The 22,949-nt window shown below is 41.0% G+C and overlaps 1 protein-coding gene across 7 annotated transcripts in view; it reads right to left on the bottom strand.

The window, feature by feature from the left end:
* LOC118367188 (nck-associated protein 5-like) overlaps positions 1–22,949 on the bottom strand; it is a 120,352-nt gene that overhangs the window by 77,480 nt on the left and 19,923 nt on the right. For 3 of the 7 annotated variants that reach the window (XM_052493913.1, XM_052493910.1, XM_052493907.1), the window contains exons 1-5: positions 21,534–21,671; positions 19,209–19,299; positions 17,401–17,562; positions 12,724–12,792; positions 2,608–2,646 (exon numbers count right to left, since the gene is read on the bottom strand). In XM_052493913.1, coding sequence (XP_052349873.1) covers positions 2,608–2,646; positions 12,724–12,792; positions 17,401–17,562; positions 19,209–19,299; positions 21,534–21,622 — 450 coding nt within the window. In that variant the 5' untranslated portion in view covers positions 21,623–21,671. Of the gene's footprint in view, positions 1–2,607; positions 2,647–12,723; positions 12,793–17,400; positions 17,563–19,208; positions 19,300–21,533; positions 21,673–22,949 lie in introns of those variants that run through there. The other 4 variants (XM_052493915.1, XM_052493914.1, XM_052493911.1 and 1 more) reach the window with 2 other exon arrangements.

Raw genomic sequence — 22,949 nt, forward strand, 5'->3', positions numbered from 1 at the left:
TCAAATAATAATAATCAGTTGACATGTTCTCATTTACAACTGCGACCGTGCCAAGACAAACCAAAGCAGTGTGCCACAAACAACAACACATGGAATTAACAAGCGTACAGTCAATAACACAATAGAAAAAAAAGAAAGTCTATATACAATGTGTGCAAATGGCGTGAGGAGCTAAGGCAATAAATAGGCCATAGTGGCGAAGTAATTACAATTTAGTAAATGAACACTGGAGTGATAGATGTGCAGATGATGATGTGCAAGTAGAAATACTGGTGTGCAAAAGAGCAGAAAACTTTGGAAGTATGCTTGTGGTCATAAGTCGCTCTGGATAAGAGCGTCTGCTAAATGACTTAAATGTAAATGTAAATGTCATACTTCCAAAGCTTCTAAAGCCATGACAGAATTTTCTGGAATTTTCCAAGCTGTTTAAAGGCACAGTCAAATTAGTGTATGTAAACTTCTGACCCACTGGAATTGTGATACAATGATTTATAAGTGAAATAATCTGTCTGTAAACAATTTTTGGACAAATTACTTGTGTCATGCACAAAGTAGATGTCCTAACCGACTTGCCAAAACTATAGCTTGTTAACAAGAAATTTGTGGAGTGGTTGAAAAACGAGTTTTAATGACTCCAACCTAAGAGTATGTAAACTTCCAACTTAAACTGTAAGGTCCCACAGTTGACAGTTCATGTCAGAGCAAAAACCAAGCCACGAGGTCGAAGGAATTGCCGTAGAGCTCCAAGACAGGATTGTGTCGAAGCACAGATCTGGGGAAGGTTATCAAAACATTTTTGCAGCATTGAAGGTCCCCAAGAACACTGTAGCTTCCAACAACATTTATTTAGAAATCAAGGCAAACTTAACCAGGATGGCTTCAACAGCACTCTGCAGTGACACGCCATCCCAGAAGGAAAGTGATGGAGTGCTGCATCAGATGACCTGGAATCCACAATCACCTGACCTCAACCCAATTGAGAAGGTTAACGATAAATTGGACGCAGAGTGAAGGAATAGCAGCCAGCAAGTGCCCCGCATGTGGGAACTCCTTCCAGACCATTGGAAAAGCATTCCAGGTGAAGCTTGTTGAGAAAATCCCAAGAGTGTGCAAAGCTGTCATCAAGGCAAAGGGTGGCTACTTTGAAGAATCTCAAATATGAAATATATTTTGATTTGTTTAACACTGTTTTGGTTAATACATGATTCAATGTGTTATTTCATAGTTTTGATGTCTTCACTATTATTCTACAATGTATAACATTGTAAAAATAAAGAAAAACCTTGGAATGAGTAGATGTGTCCAAAATATTTACTGGTACTGTACTTAAATGGAAGACGTTTGGAACTACCAAGTCTTATTCTAGAGCTGGCCGTCTGTCCAAACTGAGCAATCGGAGGAGAAGGGCCTTGGTCAGGGAGGTGACTAAGAAGCCAATGGTCACTCTGACAGAGCTCAAGAGTTCCTCTGTGGAGATGGGAGAACCTTCCAGAAGGACAACCATCTCTGCAGCACTCCAATCAGGGCTTTATGGTAGAGTGGCCAGACGGAAGCCACTCCTCAGTAAAAAGCACACGACAGCCCGCTTGGATCTTTCCAAAAGGCACCTAATGGACTCTCAGACCATAAGAAACAAGATTCTCTGGTCTGATGAAAACTAGATTGAAGTCTTTGGCCTGAAAGCCAAAGCGTCACGCCTGGATGAAACCTGGCACCATCATACAGTGAAGATCCTTGATGAAAACCTGCTCCAGAGCGCTCAAGACCTCAGACTGGGGCAAAGGTTCACCTTCCAACAGGACAACAACCCTAAGCACACAGCCAAGACAACACAGGAGTAGCTATGGGACAAGTCTCTGAATGTCCTTGAGTGGCCCAGCCAGAGCCCTGACTTGAACCTGATCAAACATCTCTGGAGAGAACTGAAAATAGCTGTGCAGCGACGCTCCCCTTCCAACCTGACAGGGCTTGAGAGGATCTGCAGAGAAGAATGGGAGAAACTCCCCAAATACAGGTGTGCCAAGCTTTTAGCGTTATACCCAAGAAGACTTGAAGCAGTAATCACTGCCAAAGGTGTTGTAACAAAGTATTGAGCAAAGGTTCTCAATACTTACGTAAATGTGATATTTAAGTTTTTTATTTGTATACATTTTCAAAAAAATGTAATAATCTGTTTTTGCCTTGTCATTATGGGATATTGTGTGAAGATTGATGAGGCGGGAAACAATTGACTCAATTTTAGAATAAGGATGTCACATAACAAAATGTGGAGAAAGTCAAGGAATCGGAATACTTTCCGAATGGACTGTATAGCCTACAGACATGGACCTTAATGAAAATCATCGTTAGACTTTGCTACCCCAAAGTGGATATATATGTGAAATTTGACCTGCTGGCCGATGGAATACATGGCAAGTCCGCAGAAATTTGACAAGCATACACCAACATTTAAAGTGAGCATGTGGTCTTTCAGTTTCAGTAGTCATGACTTGCTACCTAGTACACAACTATGTATCATTATGACATTTCACCATTATTTCTCTCATAGCCTCCATTATACTTGATAAGACATACTGATGCTTCAATCAAACAAAACAAAAGACAAACCTTTTGAGTGAGGAGAGCTTGGACCACCTGATTAGCCACCTTGAGGAAGACAGGGAAGAGAGAGGAGGTAAATGAAATAGAGAGACATTGCATAAACAATACTCTCAAAGAAAAGTTAAGACAACATTCAGTCAACATTCACCCACAATGACATCTGCTAAATATGTGTATGTGACTGATACATTTTTGATTTGATTCTTCCAGGCTTGTTGTATAACGCTCGCGTGAAGAAGCAGATCTTCGCGAGAGACATTTATTCACTTCCCCAATGTTTTAATTGTTGTCTCAATTGGTTGTTTGTTTCAAGGGCTCTACTTATTATTTTCACTCAATATTATCAACAACATTAATTGGAGCGTTCAGATGCTCGTCAGACGTGGGAAACTTCCTAATAAGGGGCACCAACTTGAGGTGTCATAAAAATAAAATGCACCCCCCCTCCCAACGTAAAACATATTTTCACACGAGCCTCTCCTTGCACCCCCTGCCCAACATATTTTAATTCTTTACACGACCCCCCTAATGTAAAAAACAATTGCACACCTTCCCCCTCCGATTTAACAACAACAGAAAATATGACCACAAGTAACAATGACCATAACGAACCTGTGTTTATAAACATGGATATCGACTTTCCCACTTCAGCATGCTTTTGTGGCACAGTCCATGCTACTCAGGGCTAGAAGGTTTGCCAACCACCACGAACGACCTAACTCTCCCTGCCTGTTCCATTAGACCTACACTACTATGAGAGCCAGCTGCAGACAATGATCAGCTAGGTGGAAATCAGATTTTCAAAATATTGATGCTATATTGCCGCTCAGAACGGAGAGGAAGCAGAGTGTGCTTTAAGTCTTCCTGAATAACTGGGCCTGCTAGGAGCATATGTGGCCAAATTATTATAAGATGACTTGGGAGAATGATGATCCGCAACACACAGTGCATCTCAGTATCAGAACGTAAAATATAGACAGACTGGTCTAATACTGTGCATTCTAACTTCTAAACTGTCAAAATTAATGCAATTAAATATTCAAATCACAGGGCATTTGTGCAATTATTTAAATTACATTTTCACTTCAGTTTACAGCCTAGAGTATAATTTTGTACTCACTTGAAAACAATAAAGCAATTATTCATTGCAATATGGTGTTGTAGGCTAGTCTAGGTAGGATAATTGTGCTGTCCCTAAACAAGATCAAGAGGGTAGCTTTTTGAGCCGTCTCATCTCTTCACTGTTCTTTCATGCACAATGACTAACCTGGCCTCTCCGCTTATGAAAATTGAAAATTGGTGCAACTTTGAATGATTTTATGTGGTATGATTGCTAGTTAGCATATTGTCACTATGAATAGTGGAGAGAGGGCAGGATAGACTATATTGACCTGTAGCATAGTTAGTGTGCGGTAAAGTGTAGTCAATTGCATAAGGGAAGTACCAAAACACAATATAGGGGAGGCGCACGCAAGCAGATAAATGTGTTGGTCCCATGTTTCATGAATAAAAATCCCAGACATTTTCCATTCACGGAAAAAGCTTATTTATCAAAAGATTTTAGCACAAATTTGTTTACATTTCTGTTAACTTGCTTGCTCAACATTGACAACATGGTGAAACTAGCTACATTATCTGCATTGATAAGTTTGTAATTCTAAAAAACGGATTTGTTGAAATCTTTTAGTTGAAAAGGTCAGTGCTGAAACGCCACTCACTCGGCAACTCGGGTAAGATCATTTTCTCTGAGTGTCCCACATGTAATTACGACTTGGAGCATTGTTCAAGTGAAATTTCCCAGTCAGAACTCTGAACTTCCAGTAACTCCGTGTGACGCCCCGTTAATAGTATCATCTACATTTCTACAGTTGTTGAATTGTGTCAAGCTGCTTGTGTGTGTGTGTGTGTGTGTGTGTGTGTGTGTGTGTGTGTGTGTGTGTGTGTGTGTGTGTGTGTGTGTGTGTGTGTGTGTGTGTGTGTGTGTGTGTGTGTGTGTGCGTGTGCATGTGTGTGCGTGTGTGTGTGTGTTTAGAACAGGGGTGCATTCAGTTCACTTGAACGTTTGCTAAGTTGCAGAACAGTTTGTACTGAACGGCATGTTTTCCCAAAACGTTCTTGAAGAGACTTTGAGATACGTCTCCTACATTCGGTGGATGTGCTGGGGTGTGGCTTGAAGCAATGAGTGACGTATTTTAAAGGGCAGCTTTGCATTTTTTACCCACAAACCCAACCCCTCCCTGTTTTTCAACTGATCATTCACTACAACACCATTTCCTTTCAATTTTATTCTATTACATTTTTATTTACTGATCGCAGTCCAGGCATTGGAACAGTGTAGGTGCAAATTGGCCACACCCCTCATTAAGTACAGGTGCTTACATGAGCCATGGTTAAACTCTAGTGTTTGTTGGTCAGAGGGAGAGAGATAATTAAGGGATTAGTTTGCACATGTGTTGCTCCAGGTTTTATAAGGTTATCCTCATACACCTTTTATCGCCTGCCTGTTGTGGAGGCTGACCGAGATTGAAGCCTCAACTCATGACAATCCAAACATTGAAATGGCTTTAAAACCTGTTATGGCTGGGGGTTCTGCTAGCGGAACGTTTGGACAACCTCCAGTGAAATTGCAGAGCGCGAAATAATTATTATAAATATTTAACTTTCATACAATCACAAGTGCAATACACCCAATTAAAGCTTAACTTCTTATTAATCCAGCCACCGTGTCAGATTTCAAAAAGTCTTTACAGCGAAAGCAAACCATTCTATTATCTGAGGACAGCACCCTATCAAACAAACACATGGCAATCATATTTCAACCCGCCAGGCATGACACAAACCTCAGAAATAACGATCTAATTCAAGCCTTAACTTTGAAGATCTTCTTCTGTTGGCACTCCAATATGTCCCATAAACATCACAAATGGTCCTTTTGTTCGATTAATTCCGTTGTTATATCCCTAAAATGTATTTGGCGCATTTGATTCAGAAAAACACCGGTTCCAACTCGCCCAACATGATTATACATTATCTAATAAGTTACCGGTAATCGTGGTCCAAACATTTCAAACAACTTTCCGAATACAACTTTAGGTATTTCATACCGTAAATAATAGATAAAATTTAAGATGGAATCAATTGTGTTCAATAGCGGATAAAATGAAAGTGGAGCGAGCGCTAGGTTGCGCGCCCCAAACACAACAGTACGCTAGACTCGACCCTTGTTCTGAATAGTCATACTTCTTCATTACTCAAAAACATCAACCAATTTCTGAAGACTGTTTACATCTAGTGGAAGCCCTTGGAACTGCAACCAGATGCCTCAGAAATCTAGATTCCCATAGAAAACTAATTGAAAACATGGTCACCTCAACAAAGAAAAATCCTGGATGGTTTGTTCTCGGGTTTTTCGCCTGCCAAATAAGCTATTTATTTTACGAGGTAAGTTGACTGAGAACACGTTCTCATTTACAGCAACGACCCGGGGAATAGTTACAGGGGAGAGGAGGGGGATGAATGAGCCAATTGTAAACTGGGGATTATTAGGTTTGAGGGACAGATTGGGAATTTAGCCAGGACACTGGGGTTAACACCCCTACTCTTACGACAAGTGCCATGGGATCTTTAATGACCTCAGAGAGTCAGGACACCTGTTTTAACGTCCCATCCAAAAGACAGCACCCTACACAGGGCAGTGTCCCCAATCACTTCCCGGGGTACTGGGATATTTTTTAGACCAGAGGCAAGAGTGCCTCCTACTGGCCCTTCAACACCACTTCCAGCAGGATCTGGTCTCCCATCCAGGAACTGACCAGGACCTTAGCATCAGAAGCAAGCTAGCAGTGGTATGCAGGGTGGTATGCTGTTGGTTCTGTTATATTCACAGACATCCTCTTAACAGTTTTAGAAACTTTAGAGTGTTTTCTATCCAAATCTACCAATTATATGCATATCCTAGCTTCTGGGCCTGAGTAGCAGGCAGTTTACTTTGGACACGCTTTTCATCCGGACGTGAAAATACCGCCCCCTATCCCAAACAGGTTTTAAGCTGCTGAACACCACACTGTATCCAAAGTAGAAAATGTCTCACTGTTCTCATAGTTCAATTGAATGTTGTATCAGTTTCATATCAACCATCGTCTGTACTGATGCATGTATGCGTAATTCAGAATTACTATATCTTAAAACAAAGAAAAATTATTAGCAATTTTTGGGCCACTTGCCTTTTTTACCCTCAGGCATTTTGCATTCTCATGACTACACTAAGTGTACAAAACATTAAGAACACATGCTCTTTCCATGACATAGACTGACTAGGTGAATCCAGGTGAAAGTTATGATCCCCTATTGATGTCACTTGTTAAATCCACTTCAATCAGTGTAGAGGAAGGGAAGGGAAAAATGATTTTTTGCCTTGAAACATGGATTGTGCATAGCCCCAGGAAGATGTTTGGGTGTGGGGTTGCTGCAATGTTTTAGTTGCGGGGAGGATGTTGATAATTTTTTGTTGACATGGGGGCAGGAAAAATGTTTTTGCCCTCACTAAATACGGCTGTATCGGTCTGCTACTAGTAAAGGCCCAGTGCACTACTAGTGGAATTTTTGTTTCTTTGTTTTTTGTTGGGGTTGTTTGGTGGGTGGGGGGTGCTGCAGCACCCTCAACACGCTTACTTCCCGCTGATATGGGATTGTCCATTCAGAGGGTGAAAGGGCAAGAATTGTGTTTTAAGTTCCTTAGAATGGGGTATGACAGTAGTTGCCAGGCGCACCGGTTTGTATCAAGAACTGCAACGCTGCTGTGTTTTCACGATCGACAGTTTCCAATGTATCAAGAATGGTCCACCACCCAAAGGATATCTAGCCAACTTGACACAACTGTGGGAAGCATTGGAGTCAACATGGGCCAGCATCCCTTTGGAATGCTTTCAACACCTTGAAGTGTTCTTTTAACGATCAGGCTTTTTGCATTCTCATGACTACCTGTACCTTTCAAAAGTTCTGTATTAAACCTTCTACTTAGACTGGATCCTGGTCAAGTCTCCTCTTTTGCCGTTTCAATGTCAACTTGCCATTGCAAATTTTTTAAACTATTTATTATCATGGTGAAATCTCCTGTCTTTTCAAGAATATGGCTTTTAATGTGAGAGGCCCTCGGTTCGCTTCCACACAGTTAAAAAAAAATGTGTTGAGTTGGTAGCCTTGAATATGCAATATGAATGAAGGTAGCAGAATGTCATGAAGGGCTTGAACTTATTACTTGATCTCAGTTATATAATTGAGCAATTATGTAGTTTAGTTTCAGTGAACGTGCTGATCATTCAACATTTTGGGGATGTCAAGAGTGATGTTGAGTGCACTGCACATTGCTGACTGTGTGAGCTGGTAGGGGGCAGAGATGCTTTAGAAATGTGACTTTAGACTTAATATCCTTACAGAAGACAGTGGTCCTTTTGGAGGGTACTGTGATAGCTGATGTGTTGCTACTGGTGACAAAGATGAACTGGCTGGTTTCATCACAGTGACCACTAATTCACTGCTATACATGGCAAAATTGAATCTAATGAGTTAAGCTCTCCTTATGTAATATTCATAAGAGCTGGAAGATGGGAGGAAGGCTGAAGATTCACACATAGCAGTAAACATAAGCAGAAACTTGAGCACAGATAACAATATTTTTTGTCTGATTGTGTCAACCAGAACTGTATCATAAACTGTAATTGTGTCAACCAGAACTGTATCATGCTGGTTCTGCTAAAAATACCGTGGGGCAAAAAAGTATTTAGTCAGCCACCAATTGTGAAAGTTCTCCCACTTAAAAAGAAGAGAGAGGCCTGTAATTTTCATCATAGGTACACTTCAACTATGACAGACAAAATGAGAGAAAAACATCCAGAAAATCACATTGTAGGATTTTAATGAATTTATTTGCAAATGATGGTGGAAAATAAGTATTTGGTCACCTACAAACAAGCAAGATGTCTGGCTCTCACAGACCTGTAACTTCTTTAAGAGGCTCCTCTGTCCTCCACTCATTACCTGTATTAATGGCACCTGTTTGAACTTGTTATCAGTATAAAAGACACCTGTCCACAACCTCAAACAGTCACACTCCAAACTCCACTATGGCCAAGACCAACGAGCTGTCAAAGGACACCAGAAACAAAATTGTAGACCTGCACCAGGCTGGGAAGACTGAATCTGCAATTGGTAAGCAGCTTGGTTTGAAGAAATCAACTGTGGGAGAAATTATTAGGAAATGGAAGACATACAAAACCACTGATAATCTCCCTCGATCTGGGGCTCCACGCAAGATCTCACGCCGTGGGGTCAAAATGATCACAAGAACGGTGAGCAAAAATCCCAGAACCACACGGGGGGACCTAGTGAATGACCTGCAGAGAGCTGGGACCAAAGTAACAAAGCCTACCATCAGTAACACACTACGCCGCCAGGGACTCAAATCCTGCAGTGCCAGACGTGTCCCCCTGCTTAAGCCAGTACATGTCCAGGCCCGTCTGAAGTTTGCATTTGGATGATCCAGAAGAAGATTGAGAGAATGTCATATGGTCAGATGAAATCAAAATAGAACCTTTTGGTAAAAACTAAACTTGTCGTGTTGAGGACAAAGAATGCTGAGTTGCATCCAAAGAACACCATACCTACTGTGAAGCATGGGGGTGGAAACATCATGCTTTGGGGCTGTTTTTCTGCAAAGGGACCAGGACGACTGATCCTTGTAAAGGAAAGAATGAATGGGGCCATGTATTGTGAGATTTTGAGTGAAAACCTCCTTCCATCAGCAAGGGCATTGAAGATGAAATGTGGCTGGGTCTTTCAGCATGACAATGATCCCAAACACATCGCCCGGGCAACGAAGAAGTGGCTTCGTAAGAAGCATTTCAAGGTCCTGGAGGGGCCTGGCCAGTCTCCAGATCTCAACCCCATAGAAAATCTTTGGAGGGAGTTGAAAGTCCGTGTTGCCCAGCAACAGCCCCAAAACATCACTGCTCTAGAGGAGACCTGCATGGAGGAATGGGCCAAAATACCAGCAACAGTGTGTAAAAACCTTGTGAAGACTTACAGAAAACGTTTGACCTCTGTCATTGCCAACAAAGGGTATATAACAAAGTATTGAGAAAAACTTTTGTTATTGACCAAATACTTATTTTACACCATCATTTGCAAATAAATTCATTAAAAATCCTACAATGTGATTTTCTGGATTTTTTTTCTAATTTTGTACCTATGATGAAAATTACAGGCCTCTCTCGTCTTTTTAAGTGGGAGAACTTGCACAATTGATGGCTGACTAAATACTTTTTTGCCCCACTGTAAAATCACATAGTTCATTTCAGCACTTTTCCTGAAAGTATGGTGGACGAATAACTAGGCTAGTGCAGACACAGTACAGCTTAGCTTGACTTGACTCGGTTCTGAATCAACACATGTAGTTGAGACTCAGTGGTACCATTTTTATTCAGTTGAAAATGTAGCCCTTTAATCCAGCTGTCACGGCAACTTGTCTCAGAAGTCATGACACAGAGCACTCCGAGAGATTGGCCAAAAAAGCCTGTACACAAACTATAACAAGTTCTCAACCCATACAGAGTGAATTACTCTCACTACAGTTGCTTCGAAACATTTTGTCTTCTACCTGAATACTTAAAATTCAAGAGGATAGCGCCATGGTAACTGCCTCATTAACCCCCTAGTCTATTGACTCACCAGAAGAAAAAAAACGATCAAAATCTGTCAGTCTAAGCTAGAGATATCTGTCTTTGCATGGGCTGCGTCTCAGTCCACCACATCCGCATATGTCACCCTTCCGCATCTGCGGTGAAAGTGGAAGAACTACAGCGCTGTTTGTCAGACCAGGACACATCCCGAAGTAGCATCCAAACAGTTTGGCCAACAAACTAATAGGACTCTCATGAACACAATGTATTTTTATTTAACCTTGATTTAACTAGGCTAGTCAGTTAAGAACGCATTCTTATTTACAATGACGGCCTACCCCGACCAAACCCGGAAAACGCTGGGCCAATTGTGCGCCACCCTACGGGGCTCCCAATCACGTCCGGATGTGATACAGCCTGGATGGTGTTCAAAGGTGTTCTCGGTTTTGCTCTACGACACCCACAAGTGTCACTACTAGTCTAAAGGTAACCCATACAAATGAATGGAAGTAAGGAGGTAGTTTTATGCCAACAAAAATAAGGGGTAAATAGGACAGACACTTCAAAACTGTATTCCTTTATTTTTCCTTGCTTATTCCTTTTTTTTTTTTACTGTATTTTTTCCATTTATGAATGTGTTATTCATTGCGTTTCTATGGACTGTATTAGTAAAGGCAAAATGCTATATTTTATTAAATAATTTCTATATATACATATTTTTTTATATGTAAAGGGGTCCTAAAATTCAAAATCAATTAGCTAAGTGACCCATGGTGTGACCTTCTTAAAACAATTCCATTTGTCAGATTTGTTCACGAACCTCGCTGAAGAGGGTGCCTCTTCCTGTTCGGGCGAAGCTCGGCGGTCGTCGTCACCGGCCTATTAGCTGCCATCGATTCCTTTTCCGTTTGTGTTGGTTAGTGGTTAATTGGGTACACCTGTTTTGTATTAGGGTTTGTTTGTAGGGTATTTAAGGGCACTAGGTACGCTGGGTATTTTGTGCGGGCTTGTTTTTGTTACTCTGTGTTTGATGGTGTGATTTGTTTTCTTATCTTTATTCTCTGGTCTATTTTTGTCCTGATGTTTTGGACTGGCAACCTATATACGCCCTGTGTGTTGGCGTGATCATTTTTCGGTTGCACCGGTGTAATAAATTTGATAAAGGACAGAACCCTGCTCTCTGCGCCTGATTCCATCCACCACTCTTAGTTTTTCGTAACAAGATTGGAGAGTCAATCAGCTCAGCCCTTGCATTGGAGGAAAGGAGGGCATGCAACCCACACTTGATCCCTCTCAGCCAGTCTTTCTGAGCAGAAGGTCCCATCCCTTAGAGACCCACTGCTTAGAAACAATAACAAAGTGTCCTTTCCACACCTGTTTCGGTGAAAAGCTGAGGGACGGGGCTGGAGAAATGTAACCACTCTCAAATTCATAGACAGAGCTATGGATGCAAGGACTCATCATCATGTTATCAACACGTTTGTTTACATTTACTTTGTTTACAAACATTTGATTAAACCAAGGTTATATTTAGGGGTTTCAGTTCAACTAAGCTCATAAGGCATTTAGAAGTTATATTCTTGAAGAGTCAATGGGTATATCATTCATTTACACGTCCAAAAATTGATGTAGCAACTAAGGATTCTAGCTTTTTATTTAACTAGGCAAGTCAGTTAAGAACAAATTCTTATTTTCAAGTGTGGGTTAGTGTGGGTTAACATCCTTGTTCAGGGGTAGAATGACAGAATGACCATCTACATTCTGGCACTGCGCCTTGTCAGCTCTGGGATTTGATCTTGCAACCTTTCGGTTACTAGTCCAACGCACTAGGCTACTAGGCTACCTGCCGCACCACTACCTGCTGCTTTAACTCTCAACAGATTGAAAAACCTGAACAATTGGTTAGAAACAGACTCAGAAACAGACTGTCTGTTTCCATAAGGAGACTGCAGTAATTTCTCATCCTTTCCAGACCCTATAAAGCATTTCAGCTTACAGTAAACCCAGCGAACTCACTGCCTTCAGCCCAAATGGCACCCTATTCCCTACATACTGCACTACTTTTGACCTGAGCCCTGGTCAAAAGTAGTGCACTACATAAGGCCAATTGAGATGCAAACACTCTGGTGAACTTGAAAGTCTATGCCAGTTCTGGCATAAATTGCCCCTGATTCTTGCTTGTGTCTCATCCAGCAGCTGATTGCAATCTAGATTCTGGCACTGCATCGACAGAGCATTTACTTTGATCAATATCTTGATAAGCATCTTTTTACTCATGTAAATATGGGTTGAGAAGGGCTGATACAATTACAAAGGGATGAGTAAAAGTGCTTCCGCTTGTGATTGTTAACTTAACTGTGTGAGTATGTGTATCTGTGTCTTCTTCTGTGAGTGTGTCTGTTTTTGTGTGTCAGTGCGTCTGAGAGAGAAAGAAAGAGTCACTCACCTCATCCAGACAGCGTTCATACTGCTTCCTCTGGTTGTCGTTCTCCTTTGTCAAGGCAGAGTTCTCCACCTGTAATAGCAAACACCTCCAGATATACTGAATATGTACACAAAAAAACACCTTTGCGTGTCCATATAAATATATTATAAATATAAATCTGTAAACAATTACAGATAAATACACCACTTGTATACACATCAGCTCTTGACTGAGCTGAAGGTAACTCTTATACTCTTGTTTGTTATTTCTCTAAATTGTTTGTTATTTCTTCTAACTTTAAAGGGTTCCTCAGCTGTCCCCATTGTAGAACCCTTTGAAGAACCCTTCTGGTTCACAACACATTCTGTACATCCCCTCTTTGCTTACTATTCTACAATCTCTTTCTCACTGGAGTCACATGTCAATAAGGGCCTTATGAGGCCTATCTGCCAAAGCATACACAGATAATGGATAATGCTATAAATCTGTGGTATCTCAATCCCGTCCCTAAGAGCCACCAGGTCTCCTGGAGGTGTCCCAGGTGGAACGAAATGACTGATAGAAGGTTTCCAATCAGGAACTGATCCATTCCATGAATACAGAAGCGAGCAAGGTGATTTTCTATTGAAATTATTAATTCAGTAAATCTCTCAAGGGATAGCTAAGGTATTATACTAGCCAAGAGACTCGGGGATGCTACTTAGTAAATATCATAGATAACTGCTGGAAGTGTTTGGTGTTTGTGGTTTGCGAGGGAGGAAAAGTGAATCGTTTGTTTGATGCTCAGGTGTTGCTGAAAATCACAGGAACATTTTATAAGGTATAGAAGCATCTCACAATCATTTTTTTATTTTTTTTATTGACCTCTCATACATACTATGTTTTTTAATTGGGATGCCATCACTGTTTTTATGTATGTTAAATGTGTGTGCATGCCCTGCCTGTGTGGGTGTGTGTGTATTCGTGCATCACATTTGTACCCTACCCACAGCTCTTTATGCGTTCATTAGCACTAACGCGATGTAAATAAGAGTGGGTTCAAATTTGAGTAATCTAAACTTAGATGAATTAACTTTAATAAAAAAGACCAATAACTAAATTGATTGACATGCGGAAAGCAGAGTATCAAACCAGATATCCGTGTCACTTCTTCGCCTCCTCAGCAAGCAAATGAGAAACAAATTACTTTTTTGGTTGAGGTGGTGAAGAGAATCAAATGAGAGGCTTCTCTAGACGGTGAGCACAGTGGGCTGGAACTGTGTTCATTTGTTTATTGACTTACTTCAGTTTGCAGCAAATTGTTCATGGCGGATTACAGGGAAGCCCCCAAGTGTTTTCACTGACATTGGTACCATTGGAATGAAAACACTTTAAAGTTGATAGAAATGTTTTAAATAACTATAACTATAACTATAACACAATAGATATGGTAGGAGAAAATCCAAAGTAAAACTTGGCGGTGGTAGGCCTGATCACCGGCGACGATAAGACAGCCTACAAGGAGGAGGTCAGTGATCTGGCACTGGGGTGCCAGGACAACAACCTTTCACTGAAAAGAGTTAGCATGGACCCTCAGATCCAAAAATAAAGCTGCACCATTGAGAGCATCTTTTCTGGCTGCATCACCTCTTGGTGTGGCAACTGCTTGGCACCCAACCGCAAGGCGCGATAGAGGGGAGTGCGTATGGCCCAGTTCCTCACTATGGCCGAGATCCCTGCCATCCAGGACCTATATACCAGGCGGTGTCAGAGTAAGGCACAACAAATTGTCAAAGACTTCAGCCACCCAAGTCATAGACTGTTCTCTCTGCTTCCGCACGGAAAGCTACCTCAATTGTCTCGTACCCCTGCAGATAGATTTGATACTGGTACCCCGTATATATAACCAAGTCATCGTTACTCATTGTGATTTAATTCCTGGTGTTATTATTTTTCTATTATCATGCTGTCATGCCCAGACCGTAGAGATCTTTTTATTCTCTATATTTGGTTGGTCAGGGTGTTACTCGGGTGGGAAACTCTATGTTCGTTGTTTCAATGTTTTGGCCGGGTATGGTTCTCAATCAGGGACAGCTGTCTATCGTTGTCTCTGGGAATCATACTTAGGCAGCCTTTTTTCCTTTTGTATTTGTGGGTAGTTGACTTTGTTAGTGGCATTATAGCCTATATAAGCTTCACGGTCGTTTCCTTGTTCTTTGTTTTGTTGGTGACATTTATTTCATTAAAGGAAATGTACGCTCACCATGCTGCACCTTGGTCCGGTCCTTTCCATGACGACAACGATCGTGACACTTGTATGCTAAATGAAATGTGGACATCTTCCTCCTGACTCCAAATACATTCCATTGTAATACAATTAAAACTACTGCTGAGTTAGATGACAATGTTTCCATTAATCCAGTCTAATTAATGGGGATGGATATATTCATTGATCCATTGATCATCTGGATGGGGTATAGGTGTGAATGTGAATATGATAGCCCTAAATCACATTCACATTCACATGGGGTGGGGCAAAGTTACTAAATCTTCCCTGTACGAACTGTTAAAGCAAAGGCAGATCAAAAATACCTTGAAGTTGAACTATTTCTCCTCATCGTACGTGTTTTATCCAGTGCATGAATCCCTACCTTTTCCTATTTCATGAAAAAAACAGGTAAAAAATGATTTAATTTAGTTACATGTACAGTACCAGTCAAACGTTTGAACACACCTACTAATTCAAGGGTTTTTCTTTTTTTGTGACTGTTTTAGAATAATAGTGTAGACATCAAAACTATGAAATAACACTTATGGAATCATGTAGTAAGCAAAAGTGTTAAACAAATCAAAATATACTTTACATTTGAGATTCTTCAAAGTAGTCACCCTTTGCCTTGATGACAGCTCTGCACACTCTTGAATTAGTGCACACAAAATGTACTTCTTTCGCATTTACCGAATAAAAATCTAAAGTTTTTTCACTAAAACTGTTGAGTTAAATAACAAATTAGCCTACTCTGGTCTTGGCACGTGTGCAATAATATTTTATTTGTCAAATGGCAGTCAAGCATCGATCATGATGTCACCAGAATGACACCCTCTATTTTACTGGAAAGGAGCATCAAGATCACACTGCATTTTCAACACCCTGTGAAGTTCATTGTAATTGTTAAAATCTGTAGCCTAAAAAACTGCATGGTTTCCAAAATCGCAGTGGGAGGACCACACCACATATCATTGTGTGACTTAAAGTTTACTTCGACGTGATGGTAATTATATAATTACAGCTATTTCGATCATAATTAATTTTACCGACACTCAAAGATCCCACCATGTCGAACTGACAAATTTTCTGTCTAGCCAGCTATCTGAAACCTTGTAGTAAACATCACCAAATTACCGACCGGGCACACAGGGAATGTGCTCAGGGGTCCTGAAATCCAGGGACTATTGATTTCGTTGGTCACTCTCACTCAGATATAATTTGAACATGGCATAAATCAGGGAAAAATGTGTACACTTGCAGGAAATTTGCTTTAAAACTGCTGAAGTTTATCTTCACCTCATGGCAAAATTGCAATATTACCTTTGAAACTGCAAACATTCCTCTCCATCCAAAAGCAAAATGAGTAGAATTGCATGAAATTCGTCTTAAAACTGCACCATTTTCTCCACTCCATTGCAAAATGTGAAGAATTACAGGAAATGAAGTTTAATAACACTGCAAAAACATTATCCACTGCCAAGAGTGGGGGTACTAAAATGCCCACAAAGTTACCAAGTCTCGCTTAGGGCCCCCAAAATATAACTGATCTGGGATCTGCAGACAGTTTGTAACTCATGTTAGTTTTCTGTAGAGCAGGTGTGAATAAGGAATATATTCAAAGGAACAATGGCTTCAAATGTTAACTACTAGTTCGTTACTGAATTATCACATACTGGATATGACTAAGTATTTTCAAGTCAGACCCATTCCTCTCTGCATGAATATACTCAGGCCTTTTCACATAGAAAATACTGAAATGGACACAAAGAATGAATAAAGTAGAATATAATATAATGAATAGAATCACTGTCATCTTTTCATCAAGCCTCTTTCTGCATTAACCTGGGACTATGTATTCAATGAGCTCTTAGCTCATAATGGAATCAGCCAGACTACAGTACGATTGACGGTCTAAGGAATGATACCTGGCAGCTTCAACAGACAGAATGAATATGTATAGTTATCAAAGTGTTTCTGACAGGCCAGATACTATCCCCTTCAGTACGGTGCCCACTGCACTGTGGTATCCTCATATAACCTTTGGAGAACTTAAAATGTTCTCTTTATGGGTCATATTCAGACTAAAGATGCACACATGTCCAGTGTAGGGGCAGGCTTTTGTTCCACACAAGCAGTAACACACCTGGTTCAACTAATCAAAGCTTGACCAATTAATTAGTAGAATCAAGTGCATTTCTACTTGGTTGTCCTTCTCTGACCTACATACAGTACAAGTAACACCATTGTTACCGGCACTTTATCTACTCTTAATTTATGCTTATATCATGATCCGAATGATATAATAAAATGAGCCATTGTGAGTGGGCTTCAAATTCCTGACCAACTTCGAATATAACATTTATATTGGTAATTAACCCTATGAAGTATCCATAAGAGAGGATGAAGAGAGGTAGTAAGGGGAAAATAGACTCTCCTGTGCCTGAGCTTACCTCAAGGGCCCGCAGACGCTCTAGAATGGGTTTGGTCTCGTCGTAGTCCTCCCCGTGTCCCCTACTGATGGCTCCTGGAGAGTTGGGCCCCCTTTCTTTCGAGGGGGGCAGTGGGCCCTCCAGACTGTCCTGCTGTTTCCACATCTCCTCCAGGAGTTTGTCCTAAACGAAAGAGAGAGAGGGGTTGCAGGGAGCCACAAAGTTGCTAAAACTATTTTTGTCATGCATTGCCAATTGGAACTAAGGGGCTATTTGCCTCGTCTATTTTCTCCAACATACAAGATACTTGTACATGTACACAAAGTATTAATAGAAATATATAGAATTTGGCCTACAGTATGGATTTTATTTCATCATAGGCAGAAGGTGAACTGCTGTTCTGCATCTGCAGTTTGCTGTATATGGATGTAGCTACAAGAACTGTGAAGGCATGGAAATTAAGACTTCCAATTCATAGTATTTTTGACTCTTTCCAAGAAAAGCAATCACAGGATTTGTTTGATGTTACATTTGATATTTTTTAACTGCCTCTCCACAATTATAGTTGGTTTCATAGCCACCACTAACACAGTAGGCTACTTCTTATTTTGCTGGCTGCTCATTTCACCATTTTGCCACCCTAACTCATAGGGCTTGTCCTGGGTTGACCCCCAATGTTTATTGATTGACGTATAAACAACTTGGCATGAATTATCTGTAACATTATGAAATACGGAAGGAAGTCTCCTTCCTTCCATGAAGTATTGTGAACTAACTTTAAAAGCTCTGATGATTAAAAATGCATTTGAATTATGAGGCTTATTGGCATTTGTACTATGCAGTTGGCATTTGTCAAACACTTTTACCCTCGCTACTTACAACAGTCAGTTGCATACCACAACTGTTCGAGATATGGAGTAATCGAAAAAGGCGTGTGAGGGCGTGGTGTACTGTCGAGTCCACGAAACATCATGGCCGCAAATCGATTTAGTGTTCATCGCATTGCAACTTTCTCAAAACCAAGCAACCGTCCAGTAGACAATTGGTAAGGTCTCCAGTGACACATATGTCCCTCATAATTACTTATACATGCAGTGTAGTCCAGTGTTACATAAGTGTGTCTTAAGATCCAGCCACTTTCCCATTCATTCGGATGAACAATATGTTACAGGTACTTAAAACCTGAATTGTGTCCAAAGACCCCACAATGGGTAACAGAAAAAAACAAATAACATCTTGCAGAGAGATCATGGTGAAATGTTTGACAATACAATAGGACCCCATTAATGTATTGTATTGTAACAACCCTGGAATTTTGAATGAGTTGGTAGCGTTCCCCTATTTATTAACTATTTTGGGACTGTGGTTAGCATTCTTGTCTTGGAGCCAGGTGACTAAGGGTTCGAATAACCCCAGTGGTCGTACCTGCTCTTGGCGGTCGCTGCATTGGTGTCAGATTGTGTGACTGACCTAAGCTGCTACAGTATATGACATTCATCAGGAGATTTGATAGAATCTAGCCTAAAGGTGACCACTCTTCCCACTGTCTCTTCCAAATACCCTATCCCCATGCTACTGTATGTACAGTAAGCTATTACAGGGGATTGCCGATGACAGTGAACTGAAAGTTCATATTTGTCTTTGTGATATGATCATTTCGCGCAAAAAAATCTCTGATTGTTCACAAACCTTTTATCCAACACTGTTAATTACAGAACCTGGAAGGTGATTCATCACATTTTGCATACTTGCAACAAAAATTGAATTACATTTATTTAGTTAAACAACATAAACAGAAAGCGAATAAACCAATATGGTCAGTGCTGTACCTTGTAGGCCTTCATGAGGTCTAATGGATCCACACTGGGGCCCTCCAGTGTGTCCTGGTTCTGTAGCAGGGTCCTCACCATCTCCTCCATGCTGCAGGCACACAGAGCAAGGGCACCAATCAGAACGTAGAATGTGGAATAAACAAGCTTGAAGGAAAATTTTATTTTTTAAAATGTTTTGCAACAGAAAACTAAAATGAGCCTTTGTTACTGGATACGTCCAGGTAGTCCCTTCCTGTGTCAGAAAGTTTTCTTCCGCTTGATGCCTAATGAACACGGTCCAGGTCTAAGCAATAGTATGGGCACAATTGGCTCATACAGTATATGGGAGGATAAGGAAGTACATGTAACAGCACGTCATGAAGATGACATTGAATGTGTTTCAGATTGACACCTAGGACAGTGTGTTAACAAACAGAACAAAGGAACACTTTATTCTAGTGTAAAAGGCATCACTCTTTTTCACCTGACATAACTATTATTTGAGCATCATGAATGCGTTATATGTAACCACATTGCCAAAACCTAAACTTAAACCTTAACTAACAACAAGTAGCCTACAAAGACACCTCAGTCGTCAATGAATAAGATCATAGCCCCAAAATATTTGTATCATACTTTAGATTTCTCTGTTGGTGAAGACTTTGCCCTTCAGTTAGTAACCTTTGCAAACAACCATCATGCTAGCTGACATTTGAGCTCTTAGTCCTCATTAAACTGGCAGATCCTTGTTTACGTATTTTTAATTGCTTTCCCTTAGAACGCTGGATGCTTGAGAGACACCGGCCACGTTTCTCATAATACTGTGCTCAGTGACATTTTTCCTGGTTATTTCCATAGCAACTTTTCTCCGCTTGATGCAAGTGGCACGGATATTAGTCCAACCCAGCTAACTGTGACCAGGCCTTTGACAGTCTTGCCAGGCAACTCTTTGAGGAAAGGTCTTGGGTATTGGAGACACTGGCACTGACCTGCAAACTACCCAGCAAATGAACAGGAGAGGAAGTGAAGAACCCACTCATACTTGACTAGCAGGAAATTGCAAAAAAAAATGCCAAGTAAAAACAAAGGAAAGTTGCCTCCCGAGTGGCAAAGCGGTCTAAGGTACTACCGTGCTTGAGGCGTCACTACAGATCCCAGGCTGTATCATAGCTGGCAGTGACTGGGAGACCCATGAGGTGACGCACAACTGGCCCAGTGTCGTCCGGGTTAGGGGAGCGTTTGGCCGGCCGGGATGTCCTTGTCCCATCACAATCTAGTGACTCCTGTGGCGGTCCGGGCGCATGCACGCTGATACGGTCGCCAGTTGTACGGTGTTTCCTTCGACACATTGGTGGGGCTGGGTTAAGCAAGAAATGTGTCAAGAAGAGGTGCGGCTTGGCAGGGTCGTGTTTTGGAGGGCGTATGGCTCTCGACCTTCGCCTCTATGGAGTCTGTATGGGAGTTGCAGCAACGGGACAAGACTGTAACTACCATTTGGACATCATGAAATTGGGGAGAAAATGGGGCAAAAACTACAAAATGAAAAATAACAACACATTTAAAGGAAAGTAACCAAATGGAATAATGAAACAATGCACACCGTTTTGGTTTTATAGTACTTTACTCTAATTAATACATTCAATTCAATGTATTTTCTAGACTAATTACTCGAAATGACTGGCTCACTGTGTGTCATAGCTTGTAGTTACTTAAGCACAGAAGTTGCTAAACAGTATCAAGCGTTTGCATCAGGGTGTGCGAGTACTTTACTAAAATAATTTGCACCCTCGTTGATTTGTCCTCGTGACGTTTAGCCATAACCTCTTCTCGACCCTGCTGAGCGAGCCCCTCTTCTTAAAGCTTGTATAACAATCACACTATCCTCTCTGTCCTTTTACCTGCTCTCCATTCACTTGTCACGCTGTACTTGACTCCCGGGCCAACCTATGGCAGCCTGGTGCTTTGTGTCACATTACTGGTACATTTGCAGATATCGCTTTCTCAGTGAGACTGGTATGCGGGACATAATAGTCTCACTACAGCTCAGCTTTGTCTCATTCAGAATATCTTATCCCCATTTGCGTGCTTTTCCATGTATCACAGCTTTGTCTCACGACATCTCATTCTCACTCTCTTTATCCAGTCACATACTGTATGATACCATTCTCTGAACATCACAGCAATGTCTCATTCATTATATTCGCTGTCTCATTACGTCTCAGCTCTGTCCTACTTCATACATGGCAATCCATATAAAATTGCATGCTCTTCAACTAAGCTATTGTTTATCTTCACCCTCAATAAAAAATAAAAAATACTCTTATAACACAGTCAACCACTCACCCCATGCTGTTTTTCCATCCAAATTCTGGGACGTTGTTGTTCCCTCTAAATGATGCGATAAACATGGTGCAAATATTCCTCAGGTCCATACTGTATTCATACTGGGATTCGTTTAGCAATCCGTGTGTATGAGTGGGCATTTGGTAAAAGTGGGTCTCCGGCCTCTTTATGTAGGCCAGTGAGGAATAATGTGAGCCTGAGTGCTCCCGGAATTGGAAAATTACATGTTCCACCCTCTGTTCGACTATTCACTAAAAAGGAGGCCCCTGTTTCTGTGACAACCCTATCCCATGACTCTGGGCCTGGCAGGGATAAAGGTTGGGAGTGAAGCCCTCTTCCATCTGTCCAAAAAACTGAATTCCTCAAGGGCAAGGTCAATGCAGCGTTTAAGGCCTTTACTCGTAATCAGTTCATCAGTAATAGCCTTTATTTAGCTCAATGTTGCACGCTGGATGGAGTTTGATGAACTCCTCTAAAGATAATGTTATTTTGCTCATACAGCACTTACAATTTTACAAAATATCGGAACTGAGACATGTTCTACTGTGTCATGTGCTCACTGCTTTCGATCAAGCATGCACGGCAAACTATAGAAACGTTGTTAAAAGATACGACCAAGATACGGCCAAAAAACAAAAGTTGTCTTGTTTTCATGGATTACTAAAACAAGTCTATATTATGAGTCGTCTTTCCAGTCAGACAGACCGTTTAGGCGGACACAAATGTTCAGACAGACAACCTATTCAGACAGACAAGACAGAGCGCAAAGGGACGGACAGGCGGACGGACGGACGGACAATGTAAATATGTAAACGCACAAACACATTCCCGTAAACATATATCTGGCCTACTGTCACACAGATAGGAAAGGAGGCAGGTTATACCATCCCTGGCTTGTAAAGCACCCCTAGTAAAGCACCCTGTTTTAATTGAGTTTTTTTTTACTGCATTACTGTTGGACCACTAACCGTGACAGCATCGAAACATCAGAGCCACAAATCAACTTAAGGGACAGAAATACAATCAGGTGGAATGTCCCTTCATGGATTGGGATCATGCTAGGTCCACCTTGTGGTGACCTCTTATCACCTTTTCTTGACCGAGATCCAAAAACACAACAAGAAAACAAGTCCTGGCGACTTAGTGTTTCAGTGTGTTTCAGTGTTGGCCTTTTTTGGTGTACTCTGTCTGCCCTTGTCCTCATCTGTCTATAGTCAAGTCATATGAAGACACGCCCATGGGCAGCAGCTCATGAGGGAATTCCACCGTGAAAAAGCATGGATAAGAGTAAACCATAAGAACACAGCTCTTCTATAAAATGTTTGATTACCATCTTGTACCATTAATTATTTTTCATAGACAAATTTGGTCAATGATGGTTATGGTTAGAATTTGTTGAGCCGTTATCTAATAAAT

Source organism: Oncorhynchus keta, chromosome 34, assembly GCF_023373465.1.
Source record: "Oncorhynchus keta strain PuntledgeMale-10-30-2019 chromosome 34, Oket_V2, whole genome shotgun sequence".
In the NCBI taxonomy this organism is placed as follows: domain Eukaryota; kingdom Metazoa; phylum Chordata; class Actinopteri; order Salmoniformes; family Salmonidae; genus Oncorhynchus; species Oncorhynchus keta.